The sequence below is a fragment of the Octopus sinensis genome, unplaced genomic scaffold, assembly GCF_006345805.1.
Source record: "Octopus sinensis unplaced genomic scaffold, ASM634580v1 Contig16149, whole genome shotgun sequence".
Lineage (NCBI taxonomy): Eukaryota > Metazoa > Mollusca > Cephalopoda > Octopoda > Octopodidae > Octopus > Octopus sinensis.
Window position 1 is genome coordinate 1 of NW_021834183.1, and position 19,994 is coordinate 19,994.

Here is a 19,994-nt window from a genome sequence, read left to right on the forward strand (position 1 = left end):
TAGAAATGTCATTTCTTCCAATTTGCCCATCTTCATCAAAATCTGGACTAATTTATTGGCAAAAAACCATTTAAACGAAAAATTAAATTGGCTTTGACCGACTGATCAGCCCTAGGTGACAGAAGAGAGTATAAATTGACATAATCATCAAAATCCATAAGAGATTTGTCTTCAGTAATGACTTTGAAGATCCTCTCAACATAAGGATTAGACTGCCTTCAGAAAACGCGATACCTCAAACTCTGGCAGAGCAGCGAACTGTTCGAAGGTGATTGAGGGATTGCCAGTTTCTTCATTGATGACGACATCGTTTTTGCCAAATTTTTTAAAAAGACGTAAAATCTCTTCACGATGTAAATAGGTTAGTTCCTGGAGAATAGAAAAAAGGCAGGAACAGTGTATTCGTTCATTCTTTCCTCGGAAATAGTGCTTTGTTTATTGCCCATAAAATGCTTAGCAACGACCTGGTCAATCCAAATGGATTAATTTAATAGTTCAAATTAAAAAATAAACAATTTTTTAAAGTATATTTTTAATTATAAAATTAGTCTTTGTACTTTTATAAATTTCATCGATTTCAGATAGCTCTAGATCTACAAGATTGATTGATGGTATTTAAATAATAGCAAATATGCAATTTTTTATTTCTAAACATTATTTAATGCAGTGATTCTCAACCGTGGTGCATGGAAAAAAAATTGATACATGCTATTATTTTTATGTTGGGACATAATCCATCTGAAATTTTACAAGTAATGTGACCATTTTTATGTTCCTAGAATTTACCTTTGAGTAATGATACGATTTCAAGATTGATTTCAGAAAATGAGAAATATTAAATTGGATTTTTGCTAAATTTAATGAAATTTCCTTTAAATTGCAGGGAAATTTTGTAACTATGTTTGACGTCAGAGTTACAATAATTGCATTTATTGAGCGATCAACGTAACAAGCTTGATACCTGCTCGCGAGCAGATGTTAGATTATTTTTAATACGCTTAAACACTGATATTCAGAAACTATTTAAAATGCATGAAAACGAAGGCTCCCATTAAATACTTAGAAAAATATTTTAAGTCTCTAAATTTAATTAAAAGAAATAAATAAGTCTGTTTTTTTGGTACACGAAATAACTTGGTTTCGTACATTGACTTTTCTTTTTGGGACACCAAAAAAAAGGTTGAGAATCACTGATTTAATGGTTATAACCCTTGTTTACAAAAACATCTATCAACAAATCCAAAAAAATCAAAAATGTCCAAAAATTTATCCTTAAAAAATAATTAAAAATTCTTTGTAAATATCATTTCAATCTGAGTTGAAAAACCTGGTGAATCAAATAATAGCTTATTTATTCGAATTTTTAAAAATTTTTTGTTATTGAGGTAGTCTCGCCTATTATTCGTTGGTAAAAATGCTGAACTAATAAAAAGATAAATTATGTGTATATAACGATCCTTTACACTTTCGCGAAATGATTTTTTCTTCCAATAAATAAAAAAATGAATTATTTGGTCAATTTTATTAGTTTCCTTTGGATTATTTACTTAATCTATGACAAAATAAAGCAGGAAATTGTTTCAATCGAGATGGGTATTATATCACAAGACCGCCTCAAACAAGTCGAAATCGACAATTTTCACATATAGGATTTACTGGCAAATGAACTTTTGATACTCTATGAAGCGCAGGTGAAAACTATTCCGGTGGTTCTGACGTGGGACGGAGATGTCTCCAAATGATCTAAATATTATATGGATAAAATAACAATTAAAAAAGCAACGAGAACTTACATCCAATCCGTTGTACTGAAAAGAATTCTCGAAAGTATGTTAATTGAACACAAGCATTGGATGAGGGTATCTGCTACCGACCAAATGTGAAACCGGCATGCTGCCGGGACACGTCAATTAAAGCTATAACAACTTTGTCTAACGAAGAGATAGAGAGCGAGGAACTAGCAGCAAATTCTCCCCATAAAAAGAAGAGAAAGATCTTCAACAATAAAGAGTGAAAACCTTAATTAAATATTGTAACCTAATTAGTATTTGTCTATTTTTTTTATAAATGGTTTATTTAATTGTAATTCTATCTATCTGAGTTATTCTCAAATTGTAATTAGAATAAAAGTTTCCATAGTGAGAAGGAAAATATCTAAGATGGAAATAACATATGTCTACACCAAGACACGAGCTGAATTCGGGAAACAATGTATATTTACAGACAAGAACCCGGAATTGATCGTCGACATTAAACCTAAACCAGAAGACAAAGAAAACTTCATAGAATTCAACTATTGCGATAAAGAAGTGAACCATATTCCAGAAATATCAGAACACGAAGTATATTTTGCTATTTTTACTGATTTGAAATATTTATTCAAAACAAATCATTTAGGTTAATACCGAGTCGTTCAGGACGAATAACACCGGAATTAATCACGTTGAGGGTGGCTGGCCAAAGGACATCAATTGTGAGGATGTCGACCAAATACAACGATTTAGAAAAAAGGTTGAGAAAGACGACGTTTATATTACATCAGTCCGCAACCTTTCAATTGTATAGTTCTGATTTGAACGTATAGATTATTGAACGACAAATAATGAGAAACAATGCCATCGACATTTACGAAGAATATTTTGATGAGTTTGATGGCGATTCTTTCGACGCTCAGCCAGCCGCCAAAATAACAAACTATTTTCGAGATCCCAATGGAAAGGACCGAGTCGTATCCTCAATTTCCTGGAATCCCACCGATTCTAAAAAAATCGTTGCTGCGTATAGTTTTTTGAGCCCTTCATTTACTGCCCCAGTTGCCAATTACGACTCATACGTCTGGGATTTATGTTTTTTTATGTTTTTATTAGATTAGCTTTTCCTAACAACCCGGAGTTTATTCTCCATACAATATCTCCAATTTTGACGAGTTCCTACTCCCCAAAAGACTCACACGTGATTCTCGGAGGTTGTTATAACGGACAGATTGGTTGTTTATTAAATTGACATTAACTAGGATTTTGGGATACCCGAAAAGGGACAACTGCTGTGGACTATACACGGGTAGAAGTGTCGCACAAGGATCCAGTCTATGGGGCAATCTGGATAAATTCAAAATCCGGAAGCGAGTTTTTCACAGCTTCCACGGATGGATGTGTTTATTGGTGGGACACAAGAAAACTAACGGACCCCGTGGATATAATATATCTTGACACTACTAAAAAACAAGACCCGACGAAAGCTATAGGAGCCACCTGCCTGGAATATGAACCGACTATTGTATAATTTATAAACATTTCAGCCAACTAAATTTATGGCGGGTTCTGAGATGGGTTCAGTAATTCTCTGCAATCGGAAAGGGAAGACAAACGCAGAAAAAGTCGTCTCCGTGTTTAATGGACATAAGGGACCGATTTATTCAGTGAAAAGAAATCCGTTCTATCCCAAACAATTCCTCACTGTGGGCGATTGGACTGCAAGGGTAAAATTCTGAATTGGTTAGATGGCAGATATGGTCAGAGGATATCAAGGATTCATCGATCATGTGGACTCAGTATGAATCTAATTAATATGTTAGTAATCACATGAACTTCCTGACAGACGCCGCATGGAGTCCTACAAGACCGGGAGTTTTCTTTACAACGAGAGTGGACGGTGTCCTTGATGTTTGGGATCTTTGTTTTAATCATTCCAATTGTGCTTTATCCATCAAAGTTTTATTTTTACAACAATTTAAAGCTGGACGAGTCGGCTCTGCATAGTTTACAAATAAACGAAACAGGGAAATGTGCTGTTTCAGGATCGGCTTCGGGAAATATAGCATTTTTGGAGTTTTCAGATTCAATCTACGCACTCCAAAAATCAGAAAAAAATACAGTTTCATCCGTAATCATTGTTTGAACCCAATCCCGGTAGATATTTGAACGGGAGACAAAACGCATGAAAATATATGAATCCCGGCAAAAAGAACTGAGATTCCGTGCCAAGTCACCTCATTCGACTAATCCAGTACATATTTAAATTTTAGTATTTGATAGGATGAGGATATGGCTCAAAATGATGAAGCTGAAGAAATCGACGTGAAAGGCGAATTTTTCAAGTTTATAGAATCTGAAAAAAAAATTCGGAACGAAATTGAATCCAAAAAACCACCAAAAATTCGATTTTCCATGGTTTTTAGGTATAGGCGTCATTGTTAGCACACCAATGGGGGCACCAGTACTCGGCCTAGTCAATTCTCAATTGGAGAAAATCACGAAAATAATCCTTAAATAATTAATTCAAATTAATTACTATTAACACTAGTAATTTAAAATTAAACCGAATTTAAACACATACACTCTGACGTTGTTATGACTCACAACGTGGCTTAAAAACTGCAATTGTATCAATGAGTCATCTCTTTTCCTAAAATTGTTTTTTCTCTTTGATTTGCTGTTATTGTTCTAAAAAGTTCGTAATAATCGATAAATAATTTGGGTGTCTGCCTTGATACTGTTTCTTTGATTTTACTAATAACTTTCAGCCGGTCTTTAATTTCTGGTAATCTGGCCTATTATAAAAAGTTGTTTCTTCTTCAATTACTTTTTGTTAAAAAACTTCATCGAATTCCTCTGCATATTAATTTTTTTCGGATATTTGGAAGATATTGTGGATTTTTAATTCTTTCAGAATTTATCTCTGGTACAATCCCACCTTTCGCAAGGGATTTACTTTTTATGTCAACCTGACGGCTCTAAACAAATGTGATGGTGGAATACGGCCCAATGCTGTTGGGAGCGTCTTTTGAGGCCTGGCGGACAAAATTATTTGCCGTTCGGTTCTTCCCGAAGCAAGTATACTTTTAATACCGACCCAACTGGGTGTGGGTGTGAATGGAGCCTGCGAAGTACCCGCTCATAGCATATGGCAGTTGCCTTTTTCGGAAAATAATAAAATCCCCTTCTTCCTTATAACTTGATGTCAAAAACGACTTCAATTAATTCCTTTTCCTGAACAGTGTGCGTTGTCGGAATATGCTGCAGGTGCCAACGAATGGATTTCTCGTAGATTTCTCATTGAACTAACATAAGGTGCACTTGTAACTGAAAAATTCTGAAACTATGCAGGTTCGCTTAACATCAGTGACAGAACACATATATACATACAATTTCTTACAAAAACAGAGTTGAACCGTGGGAAGGAGTCTTGAACTAGACAAAAAATATATGATTATCAAATAAGTGTGGCTAAAACATTGCCAGTGCCTGTCAGCACCTCGAAAGGAAAGAAGCGTGTTTGCCTACATAAATCACTTTGCAAATAGAAGAAATAACGACAAGATAAAAAAGATTATTTAGTTAATTGGCACGGATTAAATAATGCCCCAAGTTTGATAATACCCCCATAAAATGTACTAAAATCAAATTAAAATAACCTGATAATTAATAAAAAAATCTGATAATGGAACTAAGTCGATTTATTCTATTTTGGTAACCAAATTGATGCATTTAGGCTGCAGACAAACATATTATTATTATTAACCCCCAAGCTTGCATAGCAAACCCAGCACAAACAGTCATAGCTAAATAATCGAATGAAGAAGCCAAAGAAGAAGGAACTGTCCGTGCTGATCAGTATTAGCCTCCAAATCTTCAATACAGCCTTCCGGATCCACAAAAGGTGGAAAATATCTGGTTCGCCCAGTTCTCATTTGTCAGCCTCCTACTGTCGCTCATCGCACGTCATTTGTTTTCGGAAGGGTTTTACATGATTAAGATTTTTTCATTGATAATATGATCAGACAAACATAGGTAAAAGATAGTTTATTTATGATACGTATTTAAAAATAAACAAAACAAAAGGCAATCAGGGACGATCCGCAGATAGAATTGAGAAACTGTTCCCCCTGAGAACGGCTATTGAGACACGCTCAAAGAGCCGGCTAAGCTCTAGGGGGTTGTTTCTAATTCTTCCGAGGTGGCGGCCTCTCTTGGTGAGAAAACAAAGAGTTGATGGTCGAAGCGTTTATATATAATAGTTCTAATAAATTTTTTGTCCTATTTAAATAATTAGATAAATATATATCACGTGATGGGCATTAGATACTACACCGCACGTTTATTCAATAATTTTCTGAGAAATCTCTCCAATGATTCCCGAGCAATTGTTTACCATTCGAGAGGTGACCCCATCAAAGTTACTCAAATCGATAAAATAACTCTTCCACAAATTGCTCCTGATGAACTCCGTCTGAGAGTGTTGATGGCACCAATCAACCCCTCGGATATAAACATGATTCAGGGACGCTACGGATATCTTCCCTCCCTTCCGGCGGTGGGCGGAAATGAGTGTGTTGCCGAGATCCAACAGATTGGATCGAATGTAAAAAATTTTAAAATCGGAGACCGAGTCTTTCCTGCTGAGCCAGGGAATGGGACGTGGTGTGAAAATTGTAATGTAAAGGCCAATGAAATGATCAAACTTCCTGTCGACGTTCCTTCTGTAGTTGGGGCGTCTATTGTTGTGAATCCATGCAGTGCGTATAGAATGGTCAAGGACTACGGAGCACAACCAGGGGACTATATCATCCAAAATGGAGCAACCTCCGGAGTGGGAGAGGCTGTTATTCAGTTTGCCAAGATATTCGGAATTCGAACCATTAATGTTGTCCGAGAATCCACTTCTGATGACATTAAGCAGTATCTAACTGATTTGGGTGCCGATTATGTAATCACCGACAAGTTTCTCCAGTCGGCAAGTATGAAGAATCTTATCAAAGATGTTGGAGCACCCAAATTGGCCCTGAATTGTGTCGGGGGGCAGTCGGCCACTGAATTGTTTCGTAATTTGGGTCAAGATGGAGTTATGGTCACTTTTGGTGCCATGGCACGGGATCCTCCAAAAATTCCAATGGGGAAATTCATCTTTCTCAATTTGAAGATTGTCGGCTTTTGGCTGACTCAGTGGAAAGCCAAGAATTCAAATAACGAGGCTTATCAGCTTATGTTAGATGATATTTTCAAGTTCTCCGTTGAAGGCAAGTTCAAGGCTCCTAGATTTAAGTTTTTCGATTTCGACGATTTCAAGACTCCTCTTGAGCAGATTGCAGCTCCTGGCGTCTCTAAAGGCAAGTCTATGCTTGTCATGGATCGTTCGTACATTTAGAATTGTTTCTTTTTTACGGACTTTTTGTTTTTATTTTTTAGATATTGAAAATTAAATGGGTTTCTCTTATTTATAAATGAACAAAAATAATTAGTTTTATAAAAAAATTATGTCGTTTATAGCTAATATAATTGATTCGATTTTTGATTTCTAAAATTTTGGTCTGAAGTTTTCTTTGATTTTATTTGGTCAGCTTTGATCAATCTTTTCAATGTTTATTATAAACGAGTGTCGATAACCCTGAAAGTTGCAATCACCATTGTTAAATTTTTGGAACCACTGTGAAAAAATGTATTTTAGTCGATTTTAAATAATAGATATTATTGAAGGTTCCATGCATCGAATATGCAAACCAGATTGACAAGTGACGCCGTCATCAGTGAGTGATCTCACTGAGGAACCTGATGTCTTCATCGGCCACACTACAAAAAAAGGGGGACAGGATGGACCAGAGACATGTGTCTTCGTTTGGATTAGTTAGTTTGTTGGTAACATTTTCTCATTCTGTCTTGGTCTTTATAAAAAAAATGAAAAATAAAGTGTGGCCGGCCTAAGCGAGATGTCAACATGTCGTTTACAACTTGCGGTAGGGCTATTTACGATATTGATATTATGTCACATGGGTGATCAGACCCCTATGGGCAACCTGGCCTTTACGTGTTTCCATGGCAACTACATAGCAAATATTTACTAAAAGGCCAACTAAAATAAAGGCAATCGATCCGAACTAATGATTGAACTTTAAATTTTTGAGAAAATGATGTTTTATATTTGAACCATGCTTGCTTTAAAATAATAAAATTCTTTACAACATTAGCAAATTATAACGTGAATTATTTTTATTTTTGATAATATAAATTGCAACATTAGCAAATTATAATTTACATCAAATTTTTTGCAAAGTTTGTAACAACTTTAACTCTAACCTTAACCCAAACCCTAACGTTGGCAAGTGCCAACATAAATATTCAAAATCTAAACCTAACCTTAACCCAAACCCTAACGTTGGCAAGTGACAACATAAAATTCAAAATCTAAACCCTAACCTTAACCCAAACCCTAACGTTGGCAGTGACAACATAAATATTCAAAATCTAACCCTGACCTTAACCCAAACCCTAACTCGAAATTAAATGATGTTTCTGCTGACGATTCTTCAGACATTTTTTACAAAAATTGGAAGCCTTTTTGGCCAACCGGTGTTTGCTTCGAGCATTCATATCCTCCGGGAATATCCCGATTAACGCTTCCTTAATTTGATTGTATTCGTTAATATTTCTGACGTAACCCTTAAACCCAGACATCACAAAGTGTGAGTAACCACGCTGTTAAAATTAATATACTTTTGGGTAAGCCATTTTTAAAAGATAATTCAAATGTAATTTTAAATTAGAATAATTGATTAATCTACACTCTTCCATATATAAATTGCTATATTCAATATTTAATACCTTCTGCGGTTTCCATAGAAACACGTAAAAGGACTGGCTGCCCATAGCGACATAGTCGCCCATGTGACATATTAATACCTGTTCCAATTTTAAACTGGAAAAATATTAGAATTGAATTATTATGCCATATCTTCGATCATTACTAAAAAATTTTAAATTGATTACCTAAATTTCATTATTATTTCATTTATTTTCAATACAATCATAAGCTTTTCTCAAATTCACTCCAAGAGAAAAACATAGAGACTGCTAATCGCCAAAATTTTCATGTGTTTCAATTATTATTTTTTGTATCGTCACAGTATTTGCGATATATTGTTTTTCAGTCATCTAAAACAATTTTCGATGTATTTTGACGAAAAATTTTTTATATGCAACATTGACTTTCGTAATTACAAATTATAAGTTTGTATGTGACATTTTAAGGAGGTATTTTGGTCTTGACATCCAATATTTCGCTGTGGACGTTCTAATTCTTTCATTGTCTTACTTATTTTTGGAAATTTTACATATAGTGGATAATAAAAAATCTTTCTTTTAATTTACAAAAATTTTGGGAAAACTTCTAAAGAATGGTTCTGTTCATTATCTGAGAGACCGCTTGATGGTGCCTTTTTAATCTATTAAAATAATATTTTTTTAATTCTCAAATAAAAAATTTTGCGATCAAAAAATTAAGAATTTAAAGCCACGGATGAACGTTCCATTTATTATTTTTAGTGTAAATAAGAAATCCTTTGATAGTAAAAAACATGTACGCCCAATTTTTTACCATCTTTATCTATTTATATTAAATTGTGTCTTTACCCTTTTACTTCCTCTGGCAAATCTGAGACATAAGTTATCTTTGGTGATACAAATTTTTCGAATTTCCTCAAAAGTGTAATTCCAAAGAATCATCTCGTTGTTTAATTTAAATGAAATTCCATTATTTCGACTAACCACAAGCCTTCCAACTCTATTCTCAGTCCAAATTTCTATTCGTGAATATAACCAATAAATCTACCCCAGCAATAAGAATATTCCATATTTATAGCCCCAGTAACCGCCTTTATAAAACCAGAAATTATTTGTTTTTTCTCATTCGCATCGATCGCTAGTAATTCGGTGCGCTTTATTCCCAAGATTGAAGCTTGCTTCATCACAATGCACAAAGAGCTAGACCGTTTAGATGTTAAACTGAATTTGTAATTGTGAATATACCTGCAATTGATAACAGAGTTACAATTTGTAATCTCATTTGATAAATCTTCAATCTTATGAATGTTGTCGTTAACGTAAACATTTTTATCTGTGACCACAAAAGAAACAGGTTTCTTAACCACTCCAGCGGGGGTGGCCACTTTCATGTAAAGCCACGTGAGAATATATATTGAAGAGTTGTGAGATAATTGGTTTTTTGAAGACTCGATGGAACATATTTTATTATAGAGTTGTGTTTTCGAAGACTCAAAAATGATTCCATGTACCCATTTCGTACAAACTATGGCAAAAGGAAATTTTATCGTAAGATTTTTTTTTGATTGGGAACTTTCAATAACCAAAACGTTGTCGTGATGGTCAATCACTCGGCACCCAGATAAAGATATTGAAAATTCATTATTTTTCGCGACTGGAAATTGAGATAAATTCCAGAACAAAACGTTGAAAGCGCGATTTCTTTTTTCCCAGTTCAAATATCTTATGCTCATCACATCAATAATCACAAATGTTTTGCAAGCTTTAATGCAGGAAACGGCATCACTGTGGATGCTGTCCTCGATATTGTTTCCATTTACGGAAAGAATCACATCACCAACTTGTAGTTCTCCTTTTTTTGCAAAGACGCTATTTTTGAAAATTTGGGTGACGATGAGCGGGAAATTTGATTTCGAGCCTCCCTTCACGACAATTCCCAATCCATAAAATTTGTCAGGGATAGCGTAAATTTTGCGAATAATAGGTCTGCTCTTTTTGCAAGTCCATTGTAGAGATAATGTCGAATCATGTAACTCGGCATAAGAAATTGTCGACTTTGGAAACGCAGACACGATAACTTTACTTTTTAGACAAGTCATGTTTTACGATAAAATTCAACAGACGCATTTAAATATGCGAAAAATTAAATCAATGGCGATTAACATTGAATAACGTTTTTCATCTAAAGAATGTGATTAGAGAATTACAACAGAACATTAATGGGAATCATGATTCTTTAGAACTGCGACATTATTTTTAAACTCGACATTTTTTGATTTTACAATCAATTACCTTTATAATAACCACAAATAATTTAGTGAGACCATTTACTACATTTTAAATACAATTTATTGATCAAAGAGTATTTATAGCAATCTTTCAAGGTAACTCGCTTGCTATCCGCGGTGTGGCCACTGGCGAATCCTAATTTCGATAAACACACTTCAATAAAACAGAACCTACATCAGTATAAATTACAATTTTTAAATTACGAAATAGTTTGTAGACGATATTTATCACGTGATTTTGAAATTAATGAAATAATCTCGAAAAGCTCATATTTTTCTTATTTTATTAGATAATAGTTCCTACCATTTGATCAGGCTCTGATGACCTTTGAATGAAATTAAAACATTGAGTTATATTTACACAGAAATATGTTTATGCTATTTTATAAGTGCATATTTACAAATCCATCTAGTTGCTGAAAATTTTAAATGTTAGCAAACATTATATTAGATTAGATTTAAACAATTAATTAATTTTCAAACTGATTTTTGAGACGACGAACACAGAAATCTTTAGAAAAGTTTTCATGCAAATTTTTTGTTCTACGACTCGATTCCAAATAGTTTGTCCAGCATGCATTAAGTATATCATCGACAGTAATATTATCCACGTTATGTCCAATCATTCTGATTATAAAGAATCCATCATTTTTTAGATATTTCGAGACAAAGTCCGAGACATTGGTCTTCTCCTTGCCTGTTATTTTTACATATTTAGTGACATATGACAGTCTTGCAGGAAAATAGAGAAAATAGTAGATCCAATTGAAAAAATAGTAGCACGAGTATATCCCAGCTAAACAATAGAAAAACCAAACAAGGAGGAATATTTTTTCCAAAAATAAATTTACTTGGAGCACACATTGCAGTGTGTATCTGTATTCCTGGTTTACTTCTCGTATTGTGAAGTCGCAATATGTCACTCGAGGAAAGTAAGATGACTCGTTAAGTTCTCTGCCATGGAAATACTCGTTAATCAGAACGGGCCCGTATGTTTGAAATTGAAAACCCAAGAAAACGTTAAACAGAACAAGCTGGAGAAAAATATTTGCAAGAAACAGTAGTTTGGTGACGAAGTAGGCAATGGTTAAATAGTTCCCCTTTCGACGTCCTCCAATCATCATAACCGTTTTTATAAAATACAAAATGTAGGTGAGGATAGAGACTGGAGGGTCACGATCGGTCACATAGTCGTTGATTTCACTGGAAACCGATTTGGCAAGACGTGTTTTGTCTGCAACTTTAACTGAATCTCTCGCCTTGATGCATGTTTCTATTATCTTTGAAAGATTTATTCCAGAATTAGAAGAATAGGTACGCCAAATAACAATTGGGACATAGAAAAGGAATGCCATGAACATGAATATAAATTGAATCCATTGATAGTAAGGAAGAGTTGTTTTCTGCTGCTCGGCATTCGACTCAGGAAGTCTTTTTCCTAGTGGGGCGAAATAGGTGCCTTTCACCCAACAAATCGAGTGGGCGTAATCCGTGTAGGCGGCTAAAAATATATAAATAACTACAAACATGTGAATATAGGAGGACACCAGCATTGAATCGGAGTTCCAACATAGTTACGTGTCAAAATAATCAAGCCAAATGCAAATAATAATGTAGCACCATATCGGTAACTCAGTCTATCGGCTCGGTCGTCATCTTTTCTTGACTTTGAGTCGACAACAGCTCTCGAGAAAAAACGTACAAACTGCATTCTTAGAGATTAATGAAACTAAATATCCTATTTAATATCTATTTGAATCTTCAATATTAGCCGATTTTTGATAATCCGACCATTTTCCGAGTCCATTAATTATAATTACAACAATTTCTATATAATATTAAAGGTTTTCAGTAACATATATCTCTTTCATTTTAAAAATTTTCCTCATTTTTTATGAGAGTTTTTCCATAAAAAACAAGTTTAAGAAAAGTCTTTAATAACAAAAATACCAATACAATTAATTAAAACATAACTAACGACAGATCTCAAGCGTACGAAATTTTGCGAAACAATTGTCAGTTCACAGGTGACAAAGATCAAACGACAACGAAATCTTAAAATAAGAGATCTTAAAACGAAATCTTAAAATATAATAAAAATGTAATTTAGAGTTAAGATGAACATATAGTGTCTTTGGTGTTACAATATGTTTTTTAATTAAACAAAAATAATTTTCGTTAAATTTAGATTAACGAATTTTTTTTTATAAAGTACTAAAAATCCTGAAAAAATCAATTTTTAAGGAAAATTTTATTAACGAAAACGATTTTTTGAATTCTCACTCATGAGTAGGGCGAACTAAGTTAAAAAAGTTAAAATTTAATAATAGTAAATAAATAATAATTTGAATGATTTTTTAACTATATTTTATTATAAATAAATGCATATTGATGCCAAAACCCAAGTGTTCGTTGCTTAAGAAAGCCAAGCGTATAGTCTCAGAATTCAAAGATGAGTTCTGTATTGCTGACGATGGCCTTCTATTTTGTTCTCTTTGTTTATCCAAAGTCAATTGTGCAAAAAAATTTTCAGTCGATTTTCATCGTTCTTCTTTAAAACATCAGAACAATATGCGTATAAATGTAATACAATTGTAGGTCATTCATGTGATTCAGTTCAAACAACATTAACTGAATCAATCAAAGTAGATTCGGTTAAAGAAACGGTCACGGAAGCTTTTGTACAAGCAAACATCCCGCTATACAAATTAAAAAATGATTCGATCAAAAAAATGTTTAAAACATTTAACATTAACACTCCGTCCGAATTTTCATGCAGAACTACGGTTAAATTTCTTGCACAAAAAAAGATAAATGAGTTGACAAAATTATTAACGTATTAAAGTTTATTTTTTAACTTTTAGAAACGAAAAGATTTTTATAATGATTGATGAAACAGATATCCGAAGGAAAAGTTTTGTAGTGATTCTAATTGGAAGCATTCGCTTTCCAACAAAATCCTATTTGGTTGAATGCAAACCACTGGAAAATCATGCCAATGCTGCTATCATCTGCCAAATAATAGATGACGTCATTAGAGAAATGAAGATTATTTGTGACAATTTTTATCTGTTAATCTCAGATGCCGCTCCTTATATGATTTCTGGTGATATAAAAGTATCTAAATAAATAGGCGGTAAAACTTTAATGGTCATGTATAACAACATGCATCATGTGACTTGTGTTTCTCATTTGTTACACAATACGGTTTTACGTATAAAGTCTGCATATCCGGAAATAGATGGCTTAATTGCAAGCATTAAAGCTGCCACAGTAAAAAACCGAAGACGTCGTAATTTGTTCAAGGATGTTGAATACCCACCTGATGTCGTAATTACTAGGTATTCTTTTTCTTAATTTATGCAGATGGGGAAGTTGGTTTAAAGCAGCGAAATATTATTTCACGAATTTTGAAAAAATATACTGACTGACTGACTTTGCCTCCCCTCTCCCCGACAGGCTCTTCAGTTGTTTCCAGAAGTCCGGAAAGCGCGGGTCCACTCTTTGGCAGGCCCGCTCCCACCGTGAACTTTCGTGTTCACGGATTTCCCTCCGGATCTCCCTCTGAAGCCGGCTGATCCAGCCGCAAAACCAGACACGGTTCTCCTGGTAGACGCATTTGTCCCGCAGTCTGGACAGCCGGCGCTTGAATCTAATTTTATTTAGCACCCTGTACGGGAGCGTGGAATGTGCCTGGCCCTGTACTGGGTTCTGTTTGAAATTATCTCGCATATAATCAGACAGGGCAGCATTGATTCCATTATCTAACGCCTCCAACTCTCGTATGTTGGCGCAGGTATTCCCCACCAGGAGTGAGGGCAACCTGCTGGCCATGAACCTCTCCAGGTTGGCCCAGGAACCGGACCGGAGGTCAAAGTATCCTGGGGCCCTTTGAGGAACTGGCTCACGGAGTTCGTGCAATAGAGGCAGATGGTCGCTCCCATATCAGGCAATAAGATTGTGTTACTAACCCAATTTAGCATCCCGGGGCTGACCAGAGCAAGGCCTAGCCAGTCTTGTCCTCCCCGCGAATCGATGTGGTTTGGCTCGCTTGAAGATCTGATTTCCAACCCGAGGTCTTCAACCAGCGTCTTTAGAGCCAAACCATGCGCGTTGGTTACCCTGAAACCGAGCTCTTGGTGCTTGGCATTCAGGTCCCCAACGACCATCGCCTTCGGATGCTTTCCAAAGAACTCCCGTACGTGCCAAGAACACGCCGTAAAGTTCTTCGAATACATCGCCCCTAGGTAAAATGTTAAATTACCTATGCGAATCCTCACTTGGAGGAATTCACATAGGCTACAAGAACATAAACCTGAGCTCCGGAGAGCAAGGTACGGCTTGTAGAAGAGGCTAGTTCCAGTGCCACATGTTGACCCCTGTTTCCAGGGTATGTGACAGCAGTTGTAGCCATCAACTACGTACCGATCCTGCTTTAACTTTGTTTCGTTGACCACCAGGATGTCCGCACTAGTGGTGGCCAACATCCTCCGAATCGCGTCTCCTTTGCCTGACAAGGAGCGCGCGTTCACCGATATGATGTTGAGCTGGATGAGTGTGCCTGAGCCCAGTGGGAGCAGGTCATTGGTTGCGAACATCTCATGAGCTGATGCTCAGCGAATAGAAAAGCTAAATAGAACAAAAATTAAAAAGGGGAATTTTAGTTAACTTAAATTAACCCCAGAAGCGACAAAAATTATAAATTTTCTAAAATATTCGCATCATATTTAAATTTAAAAATAGATGTACATTTTCTCTTTAAAACGCGAGATTTTTACTGATTCTCTAACTAAACATAATTATAAACCGATTCAAAAAAGTAAACTATTAGAAAAAAATTAATTTTTCAAAAGATATAACTCTACTTTACTCTATAAATATACTTTTTGTTTTTTCTAGAATATTTCTTACCGATTAAAAAAGCAATCGTAGTATTTCACCATCGTTTTTTAGTTAGTATATTTATGAAATTGCTAATTTTTTATCAATGTATTTTATTAAAAAAATTAATAATTTATCCACCAAATCCATAAATTGTCCTACCTTGACGTTTCAAGGCATTAACAACGTCCATTGCGATAACAGTTTTTCTTTTGGCATGTTCAGTGTAAGAAATACAATCACGAACAGTTTGCTCAATAAAAATTTTAAGGACAGAACGTGTCTCCTCGTAAATTTTTCCAGAAATTCTTCGAACACCTCCTCTTCGACATAGTCTTCTTATTGCTGGCTTAGTAATTCCTTGTATATTGTCAATTAATATCTTTCGAAATCGTTTTGCACCACTCTTTCCTCCTTTGCCACCTTTACCACGTCCAGACATTATTCTTAAGGAGGAAAAATTTATTAGTTAAGGGAGGCAGTTAAAAACTAACTAAGTAGACCTTCGGCATCGCTGCCTTTTCAGTCTCCATCACACACACGCCTCCCTACACACAACCACAAGTTAAGACTTACCGCCTTACCTGCCATCCAGAAATAATCTTCTCTAGGACCTCAGAGAGGCCTTTGAGGGATGATTCCTGGGCGTCGGAGAGCTCAGTCCGGAATCCTAAGCCATAGGCTAGCCTTATGGCTCGTCTTCTTACTTTTTTAAGCACGTCAACATGCTTATCCCTGTCCTCATAGAGGTACCAAGCGTGGACGCCATAGGTCAAGACGGGTAACACCATGGCGTTAAACACGCGGAACCAGGCACCTCTGCTCAAGCGGAAAGCACGCAACGCACCTAATCGCTGCATTGCACGCATTTTCGTACGTGCAATGTGATCATCAAACTTACCGGACGGCTTAAAGAGCACGCCCAAATAAGTCATCCGATCAACTGCAGCGATTGCTGACCCCTCAGCAATAACCTAGGAACAAAATTAGTGTAACCCCTCGTCCTTTTACAGGCTTTAAGGACACTGCACTTGTCCGCGCACATTCTCAGACCCCTACTCCCACACCAGTTTGCAAGTCCATCCACAGCAACCTGAAGCCTACGACACGCACACTCCGGTTTCATTGAGTGATCCCAGAGGATAATGTCGTCTGCATAGATTACCATTTCAGTACGAGCATTGACTGGCATAGGCGCAGTGGCCATAAACACATTGAATAGTGTCGGACTGAGCACAGAGCCCTGAGGGACCCCGCGAAGGACTGTTGCGACTTTAGAAAAGACCCCCTGATGCCGCACGACCTGTCTGCGAGATTCAAGAAACCCCGACAGCCAGCGCCTTAGACACGGAGAAACCCCGCACGTGGCAAGGGAACTCCGGAGGCCGTCGTGCCACACCGAGTCGAAGGCCTTTTCAATGTCGAGACTAACTAAAATACCGCATTCCCTTTTCTGGAGGGCGCTCTTCATACTAGACGACACCTTGTGAAGGCAGTCCCCGCATGAGCGGCCCTTGTGAAGACAGTCAACTTTGAGACCGATACGTAGACAGATACCAACTCGCAGTGTGTCAGAATCCAAGAGAGTCCCCAAGCTTTCGATCGGGAAGGCTTCTAACCATTCTCCACTCCCCGTGGACCTCCCGGCAAGCAAGCATGCTCTACGGTGTTGATTCGATGTCTTTAGGAGACTCTCGAACCAACCTTCGCACACAATCTTGTCATAACTCTTCTGCAAGGAGAAGTCCGACGGCAGCTTCGATTCGTTTGCGCTCCAACTGTCAAAGTAGGCAGTCATCTTAGGTAATGAAGATTCGGGGAGGAGATGGAGAATCTTCCAAACCAGAGTTTGACTGCTGTACAGTGAAGGCAGGAATGCGGGGCGGGACACATCGATAGGAGTTCGGATGCCAAGACCTCCAAAGGAGACAGGAAGGGAAGCTTGTTTCCAGCCTTGATCGTCGAATTTGATGTTTATGATGCGTTCGGTTGTTTTCCGGAAAAGGACATTAATAGAATGAAGTTGATCATTTTCTAAGAAGCAGGGTGACCCTCGTAGCACATGATTTAATTTTTGGATGCCAAGGGCATTTTTGAGCAAGAAGAAGGCTGTATGTGGGTCCAACAAATTAAGACGAACAAAAATCTTTTCCAGTAGCATTTCCTTAGTTTCAAGAGCGTCCTTGATTCCACCATCTGTCAATGGGCAAGAGAGATAGGTAATATATTATGCAATTTGGTAATTTACTAAAAGTGAGGTGGGTGTAGTTGAGATTATATAATGAATTGTGTAATATATTATGCAATTTAGGGAGGTCCCGAATTGTTACGATATAGGAGTACTTAAAATTATGTAATAAATTGCGTAATATATTATGCAATTTTGGGAAGTTCCTAAATGTTAAGATATGTGGGTAATTTTTTTTACAACTTTATGAATAGTGAATGGAAGTGAAAAGATAGCTAAGCTAATTACTGGCCTCACGAGACACCCGGCCAGCCTCTCGAATGGCGAAGCCGTTCCCTCGGATCACAGCAATCGACAGAATAAAAAGAGTTAACTCAGAAAGCTATTATTTCATCTGGCGGATTTATGATTCGAAAGACTACAGAAACTCCTAAACCAACTTCTTAACTCTAAATTAATTATTTGAATAATGCACTGTTATTTTGTAATGTTGTTTTCGAAGTAAATTAGATCAACGGTTAAGTTAAGTTCCTTTAACCTATTTCGAAATAATTTCAAATACAATTTACACGTTTAAAAGTAATTTTAGATAAAATATCACAATACTGTGTTATTTTATCATTGGCAAAATATTTTACCTGTCCAATATAATTTACTTATTATGCTAAATTATCCCAAAAAATAGTAAATATATACAGTGAACAAAAATAAAAACTGAAAAAGCATTTTCTCACGAATTTACTATGAAAAAATATCTAAAAATAACTTCTATTGATTTAAAACATTAAATAAAGTATTTTTTAGTTTTTTAAAAAAATATTATATTTTGTGACATGGGTAATCAGGCCCCTATAGGCAACCTGTTCTTTACGTGTTACTGTGGCAACTACTTAACAAATTAATACTAAAAAATTTTTTAAAACAAGTCAAACACTAATAAATTAATAGTTAATCAGAAACTAAGCAGATCTCACTCCAGCTCGCTGATATCCACCAGCTGATATCTCCTTCTCTGGAAGAAGAGCCTACTTCCAGCTGCCTTTTACTCCTCATTACCACATCTGATTTAACCATTGCATCCTCTTTAGAATTCATTGGGTCGTCTTCATTTTTGCATGCCATCTCCACATACCGGTTGCAAGCAGAAGCGTAATCTTCACCAGATACCTTCATTCCGCGCTTGTGTTCGATCATCATACTCTCGAGCGTTCTTTTCAGTAAAACGGATTGGATGTATGTCCTCGTTCCTGCCTCAATAGATAGTTTTTTCATTTATTTAAAGACCAAACACGGGTAAGCCAGTTAATTATTATAATCCCCCTGGTCCCCGATTCAAGCGAGGGAGATCCTACTGAAAGGTTCGATCCTGCCCACATGAACCGGCCTGAGACGACGATGTCCCAGGGTCAGAGTTCTAGAAATCCTTTTTCGGTAGGCATTAAGTGCCTCCTGAGCGTTTCCATATCCGATTGGAAATTCCAACTGACATGGTGGACCCCATAACGCCACGCTAAGACCGGAAGGAAGGTAAGAGATCCCCATTTCCAACTGTGTCGTGCCAGAAGTACTCGTTGCCTCACGGGCAGGGGAACGATAACGAGAATTGACCCCAGGATGAAACTAGCCTCCTTCGGAATCGAACTCACGACTGTCCAAATCCATTATCCATAGCTTAGTCTTCAGCCAAGATAGTTTCTTCATATAATTTTTGAAGCATTTTGAATTAATACTAATAACTTTAAAAACTAATTAATAGATATTTAATAGTTATTTTTTTAAACGCCACATCAACACCGATTTTTTCTCACTATTTGAAAATTCGACCTAACCATGAATTTCGACCTATACCTCTACGCGTGAATTGGACAAAATTGTGCGTATTTCACTAGTATCGGAATACTTGGATTCGAATTTATCCAACATTAAAGCTGGATTCGTCCCGTAATCCTTTGCAATCCGAACCTTAATAAGATTCAAAAACAATTTACAACTTTGTCCCCTATGGCATAATTGTATTTACTACAATGCACGCCCATTTTCCTATTTATCCTCTTGTAGTATTGATCATCTCCACCGATCGGATGT

The 19,994-nt window shown here is 36.2% G+C and overlaps 4 protein-coding genes across 4 annotated transcripts; 2 read left to right on the forward strand and 2 right to left on the reverse strand.

The window, feature by feature from the left end:
* Positions 1–2,153: 2,153 nt before the first annotated feature.
* LOC115230700 (dynein intermediate chain 3, ciliary-like) lies at positions 2,154–4,017 on the forward strand. The gene is given in 7 exon segments (XM_029800837.1): positions 2,154–2,342; positions 2,398–2,559; positions 2,675–2,783; positions 3,014–3,276; positions 3,278–3,478; positions 3,598–3,882; positions 3,913–4,017. Coding segments are annotated over 7 exon segments (1,308 nt in total). The 5' UTR covers positions 2,154–2,159.
* Positions 4,018–6,069: 2,052 nt separating this feature from the next.
* On the forward strand, positions 6,070–7,143 carry LOC115230691 (enoyl-[acyl-carrier-protein] reductase, mitochondrial-like). Its single transcript, XM_036499767.1, has one exon. It carries the CDS (start codon positions 6,070–6,072, stop codon positions 7,141–7,143), a length of 1,074 nt encoding a protein of 357 aa, XP_036355660.1.
* A 2,428-nt stretch (positions 7,144–9,571) lies between these two features.
* On the reverse strand, positions 9,572–10,651 carry LOC115230692 (beta-1-syntrophin-like). Its single transcript, XM_029800828.1, has one exon. The coding sequence runs from the start codon at positions 10,649–10,651 to the stop codon at positions 9,572–9,574; it is 1,080 nt and encodes a 359-aa protein (XP_029656688.1).
* Positions 10,652–11,310: 659 nt separating this feature from the next.
* LOC115230693 (innexin unc-9-like) lies at positions 11,311–16,512 on the reverse strand. The gene is made up of 3 exons (XM_029800830.1): positions 16,298–16,512; positions 15,884–16,167; positions 11,311–12,341 (listed from the first exon to the last, which is right to left on the reverse strand). Exons 1-3 carry the CDS (start codon positions 16,510–16,512, stop codon positions 11,311–11,313), a joined length of 1,530 nt encoding a protein of 509 aa, XP_029656690.1.
* Positions 16,513–19,994: the final 3,482 nt, after the last annotated feature.

Excerpts from the sequence above, each read along its gene's own strand:
- LOC115230691 (XM_036499767.1), top strand. The coding sequence starts at position 6,070 with ATGGGCATTAGATACTACACCGCACGTTTATTCAATAATTTTCTGAGA.
- LOC115230692 (XM_029800828.1), bottom strand. The coding sequence starts at position 10,651 with ATGACTTGTCTAAAAAGTAAAGTTATCGTGTCTGCGTTTCCAAAGTCG.
- LOC115230693 (XM_029800830.1), bottom strand. The coding sequence starts at position 16,512 with ATGGTGTTACCCGTCTTGACCTATGGCGTCCACGCTTGGTACCTCTAT. Across the intron at positions 16,168-16,297 it reads TCTGGATGGCAGGTAAGGCG|AATAATGTCTGGACGTGGTA; the intron begins GTAAGTCTTAAC and ends TTCCTCCTTAAG. Across the intron at positions 12,342-15,883 it reads TAATGCCTTGAAACGTCAAG|CCGCCTACACGGATTACGCC; the intron begins GTAGGACAATTT and ends ATATATTTTTAG.